At 42.9% G+C, this 6,000-nt stretch overlaps 1 protein-coding gene across 3 annotated transcripts in view; it reads left to right on the top strand.

Moving 5' to 3' along the window:
- Nucleotides 1-1,925: 1,925 nt before the first annotated feature.
- The window catches only part of LOC114448194 (RNA-binding motif, single-stranded-interacting protein 3-like), a 90,409-nt gene continuing 86,334 nt past the window's right edge, over nt 1,926-6,000 (top strand). For all 3 annotated transcript variants that reach the window (XM_028424972.1, XM_028424971.1, XM_028424975.1), the window contains exon 1: nt 1,926-3,308. In XM_028424972.1, the coding sequence (XP_028280773.1) occupies nt 3,234-3,308 (75 nt within the window). In that variant the 5' untranslated portion in view covers nt 1,926-3,233. The remainder of the gene's footprint in view (nt 3,309-6,000) is intronic.

The following is a 6,000-nucleotide window of genomic DNA, read 5'->3' as shown; positions in this document are numbered from 1 at the left end:
ATAACACTGCTATTCTCTAATTTAGAAACAGCTTTTGTTATGGATGAGTGGTGTGTGTGGAGGCAGGAACATACGCAAGCACATCTAATGTTACGTGTCCGTGCTTATCTTAACTACCTGTCAGCTGATGGCTTCAAGCTGACTACTACAGCTGTAAACATTAGTTGACTCAGTCACTGCATGGCTGCCATTTCAAGTCTGCTATATTCACTGTAAGCTGAGCAAGTGTTTACCTGATGACTAACTTCCTTCCTGCACCTATTTAAGGTTGCAGAGGCTGTTTGTGACTCTTGCTAATGATAATTACACTATGCTGTTATTAGTGATTATAAATCATTGTATCATGAACTCAGTAAGATTGGCATTAAAAACTTGATAACTACTGTTAGAAAATTAGAATTAAAATTAGATTAAATTATAGCAAATATCTATAGACCACTTAAAATTACCAAAAATAAATAAATAAATATAATAAAACTAATTAAAATTTCAGCGTGAATTCACACCTTTCTACACAGGTTACAGGATATAATGACTGCACTTAAATAAGCTCAATTTCTCACATGGCTAATTAGGCAGATGAAAATATAACAAGTGTTTCATATTGTGGAGTACAGGCTGACCTTCAAACATGCTGTTACTGTTGTATTGAGTAAAAAAAAACTGTCTTGATTAACTGAGAAACTAATGAAGATAATAGTAAGCAAAGGTGGCACCACTGTTACAGCACCTGTCCAAGAAAATAGGCTGTCATTGTTGTATACAGTGTTTACCTATGCCTCAAATTTGGAGCTTTTATGTTCATCCCCCGAGGCATTTATGCATACATTACAAGAGGATGAAGCCAGTTTAGCTGCTTCTTCTAATGTTCTCTGTCATGTCGTGATCTGGATCAAATACATACATATTTATTTATCAGGCAGAATCAAATTCAAAATAATTCTGATGATGAAATATGTTGTGGTGCACCTCCTATGCTTTTTCTAACAATATTTTACCTCTGAGCCAAACATATCATTATTGTGTTTTGTGTAAACTGACAAAAGGATGCCACAAAAATACAGTCAGACACGTGGGTAAGTAGTGACAAAAAAAACTCAAGCAGGCACACAATAGTACAAAGACAGTGATGTGTTTTTGAACCACAGGCTGCAAAGTACTTTAATTGCACACAAGAATTGAAGCCCTTATCTTCGAGAAGGTTTTGTGTTTGCATTCTGTTCTCGTGCCCCTTTTTCCACTGCAATGAACTTGTATTGTCTGCCAACCCTTGTCTCTTTCTCTCTCTCTCTCTCTCTCACACACACACACACACACAGAGCTGTAGTCAGAGGGCAGAGCAGTCTTTTCATGCATGGCTCACTGTGCTTATGTAAGAGCACTACTTAAACCTGGTTACATCACATAACAGGCAGCACTGTGTCAGTGGGTCACTGTGCCACACATCCACTGAACTACATGCACACTCCATGTTGGGCCCTTCACTGGGCATGTGTGAGTGGAGCATCCCTGTGTGCAGTGAGGCATTCAGGCGCACCTTTTTTGAAGGGTCATTCAAACCTGTATGCATCTGATTCTGAGATTAAAAGAAAAAAAAATATTGTTCAGTAATATAAAATGTAATATACGACTATTATGTTGCTCAGTTAAAGTATGCTGTGTCTATAGGGTGCCAGTAGGGGGGCATCTCTGTTTTCATTATACTCCTCCTTTCACCCTTTACCCCAACTCTTCATAATTCTTCCCACCCCTGCCTTCCCAGAACAACCCATCTCTCAGATTCTATTTAGTACAAACACACACACACACACACACACACACACACACACAAGGGCTTGGAGGAGGGCAGGACCAACCACTCCCACTGTTCTATAGCTCCATGATAAACACAGAGGGAGAGAGACCCAGACAGAGAGAGGAGGAGAGAGAGCGAGGGAGGAGCATAGCTGCGCTGAAGCCGAGCCCCTCTATGCCTCAGCACGCAGAGTGGAGCAGACGCCAACAGCCACACAGACACACTCCCCTCTCAGTTACATGCACAGTCACACACATACTACATGCACACACCACCACCGCTGCCGCCACCACCACTACCACCACCACACACACACTGTGACGGCTGCCAGGCGCAGTGGGAAGCAAGCCGTCAGGGAGATAGCTTGAAGAAGAAAGAGAGGGATCGCAGAGGGGAAGAGAAGAAAAGAGAAGAGAGTTGGAGGGGGCACCTTGTGGATCAGAAGGGATTTTCCTCTGTGTGAGTGCACGTCTGGATAAGGCTATCTGCTTCTTCCTCAGCAAGAGGAGTTTTTACCAAGGCATTTTCTTTTTGCTCATCCTCCACGCCGGGTTCCAGCAGTATCTACCTATCTATCCCCGGAGCTTAACAAAAGAGGGAGGGAGTGAGAGAGAGTGAGAAAAAGGCAGTTACAGCTTCAGCTCCAGACCACCCTCTTTCCACCTCCTCCTCCTCCTCTTCCTCCTCCTTCTCATCTCTGCCTAGCTCCACATCAATGTGTGAGTTCATCGCTGATTTCACTGTCTTTTGAGGATAGAGCTGAGGACAGCGTGTGTTCTCCAGGATACAGCTGAGCTCCCAGTGGGATCAGGGTCTCGTCTGGTGTATGAGAGAGGGGGAGGAAGAACACGACAGGGAAACGGATACACAGGAAGACAGAAACAGCTAGAGAGAGAAAGAGAGAGACGCTGGAAAGAAAATTGAGGGGCATGTTCAGGGCAGCAGAGAAGAGGAGTGAGTCTTAATTTTATAGCAAAGAGTGCAAGGAACCGGCAACCATCCCTCCTCCTCTTCATCATCCTTTTCTTCTTCCTTCTCCTTTTACCTTCTCTCAGTCCTAGTCCTCAGTTCCCTCTATTGTTTCCTGTGCTGCCTTTTTCTTCCTTCTTTTCCTCACCCTACACCTCCTTCTTCTCCAACCTCTTTTGCTGCCTCTCTGGAATCCCTCTTCCCGGACCCACAGGAAGAATGGTTTTGTGAGCTTTCCTGTGAGCTCCCAGACAAGTAGACAGACTGAAATCCCAAGTCCTCCTGTCCACCCCTTCTTCTGTGCATTCATCACCTTCACCAGCAAGAGGGAATTCTCTCTGCATCCTCCACTCTTGGAAACGGCTGTCTGAGGGATCCAGGCCAACCCCCCCGCCCCCTTGAAGTGATCGCACCCCACCTGTGAGCTTCTATCTCCAGCGTCCAGGACCTTCAGTTAGATTCCAGCTACATGGGAAAACGTTTGGAGCAGCAACCAATGTACCCCCACTACACCTACTACTACCCCCACTATCTTCAGACCAAGGTAGGACGGTCAGCGAGGTTGACCTATTTTACCCCTCTACAAAGATTGCATTTTTACATGCATGTTTGTGTTTCATCTCATCATCTCAAAATCCTCCTGCAACTCAGCCTTTAACTTTACACCTTCTCTATCTGCTTCCTTTTTGGCAAGACACAGTTATCGTGAGGATTTTGTTGCCTATTACCAAGCCTGGGACTTACTCCCTTTGCTAAAACAGGTTTCTTAAGCTTATGTCCCTTGTCCCCCATCTGAGCGGGGAGATATTGATGTCACTCAGCTAGATTTTTTCTTTTCCATCCCCTCTAAGAGGTTGACCCTTTCCGCCCCTCTCCGACCCTAACCAGCTTCAAGTTCAAGTTCAGGGCAGGAGGCCCACCCTTCCCTCAGCCCCTGTTTTCTCTCCTACTTTGTTCCTCTCCGTCTCCATCACCCCCTCCTTTCACCAGTCATCCCCAGCCTATACCCCTTCTCACCCATGATAGCATGTTGTGGAGATGATGGATGGAAACTGATACCGTTCTCAGATTACCCAGAAGGCAGAAAGGCAGCTCAGTTTTTTTTCCCTTGGTTTCTAACTTTTATTCCAATTCTCTTTACTCACACATTGAATTCATACAGACCAGGTTGATAAATACATTTTATAGATGCACACGCTGACGCACACTGATTCTTCTACCACCAAGAAGCAGAAAATGGATTACAGAGGCCTGATCGATTGCTCCTGCATCATATCACCACCGTTCCCTTTGTCTACTGTGATTCATTTGCCCCCCCTCTTCTTTTATACGATAGTAAATGTGAGGCAGGTTTGCTGCAATATTTAGTAAATGCGTATATATGTCAGAAGGCAAAAGAGATGTAGAGAGAAGCAAAGAAAGTACGTGTAGGAGTGGGATGTTGTGAGAATAGAGAGATCATGCTATCGGGCTATTGGGTGGACTCAGTGTGGGAAGAGCAGGTAAGGGAATGATTGCTCGAGTGTTAAAAATATGCTGAACTGCAAACCAGACTGCATTGTGCTTTTGCAGTTACTATTAGCGGAACCAAGAATGCATTACTAATGTAGTCATAATTATAATTTCTTATTTTTCCATGAATTAAAGCTTATATTCACACTTACTATTTAGCCATGAGCATGCCAACGAGTCCTTAGAAGTAAACCTTGCAGTCTAGGGATATATTGGTATTTGGAATTAACAGCATGTAATTGGACATTTCTGCGTCTTTAAACGTATTGACTTTTCCACAACTTAATCTAAAAGTGTCTGTATGTGTCAACCAACCAAGTTGTATGCCTGCTGTCACTTTCCAAAACACAGAGATTACAAGTGGATATTAGGCTGCTTTCATTTTCTGATTTAAAATACCTCCACATTAAAGACATTTTGACTCCTTGTTAACTTTTTATATCACATGCCTCACTGCCACAAGTTGTGGATAATGTCAGTTTATGACAATTACTCTACAGATGAAAGCTGGTGGTGGAGACCAATAAACAATGAATTGAGATGTTGTGTGTGTGAGAGAGGAGTTAATATGGCTGATACTAAGTTTTGACATAATTATTTTGCTGCTGTCCACTTTTGTTAAATCTACTCAGTGTGTTTTATTCATTGGCTCGAGCAAATCTCTACTAGCAAGTACTTCGGCTTGGAAAATAATTTTTCACTGTTAACTGCAGGCTACATCTGCAGATATGTAGATATGTATTCGCGGCGGCCACTTATCTACTGATCTCAGAGCTGCACACACTCACATCTGGGAGCTGTCTGATGTTTTTAAGAATGTGCTCGAGATGAACAAACAGAAGCTGTGAAGCTGTTTGTTAATGCACATCTGTGATTGGGTTGTAATAAACAACATCTCCGATGATCAGCGCGCCTTTTTGTTTGCTAATCTGGATAAGTAAATGCATGTGTGCAACTGGGTAATACAGGCCGTGTTGATTCTAAATTTCCCTTTATTGAAAGAAACTCCAAGGATATAGATTCTGATTATCTCTTGACAAAAGTGTTTATTGTTTGTATTAGATTTTTTTTCCTCTTTCAATGAGTTTTTTTTTTTTTTTTTAAACCAGACGATGCTCAAAAAATTGTGAGAATATGTTTCTGGCAGCATTCATTTCATGGTTGGATTATTTCTGCGCATTTACACTTGTAAGACATTTATTGTGATTGTGATATTTGTTCTATTGCAATGATAAAGGTTTAGTGAATGCAATGCGTAGGTTTATTGAACAAGGCATTATGCTGCATGCGCACGCAGGTTAGATTAACTTCTCCATTTGATGCATGTCTGCCACAGTTTTATGTGTACAGATGTCACACCGCTGTCTCTTGTTCTATGATTTATCTCTATCAGTTCAAGGTCATCTAATTTCTCTCAAGTATCTGCAACAGGCATCTGGCCCGGGCTATCACTTCATTCCTTATACTCCATCCTCCCTCCAAGCAGCCCTCTCTGTCTCTCCCTCTCTCCCTGCTGTCAAGGTCAAATCAAATTGGATCCTACCTTCCCCAGTGTATCCTCTCGGCTGTGCTTGCATGGTGAGGGTGCGTGTGTGTTCGCGTATATCCATTCATATACCAATAAAACCAGCGTTGTCTCCGTGACTGTACATGAGCCGTAACTTTGTCTGTCAATTCATGTGCGAGCGTGAACTGAATTTATTTGCTCACATTTGTGTGGATAA

This window comes from Parambassis ranga, chromosome 16 (assembly GCF_900634625.1).
Source record: "Parambassis ranga chromosome 16, fParRan2.1, whole genome shotgun sequence".
In the NCBI taxonomy this organism is placed as follows: Eukaryota; Metazoa; Chordata; class Actinopteri; family Ambassidae; genus Parambassis; species Parambassis ranga.
This window is presented reverse-complemented; position numbering and strand designations above follow the sequence as displayed.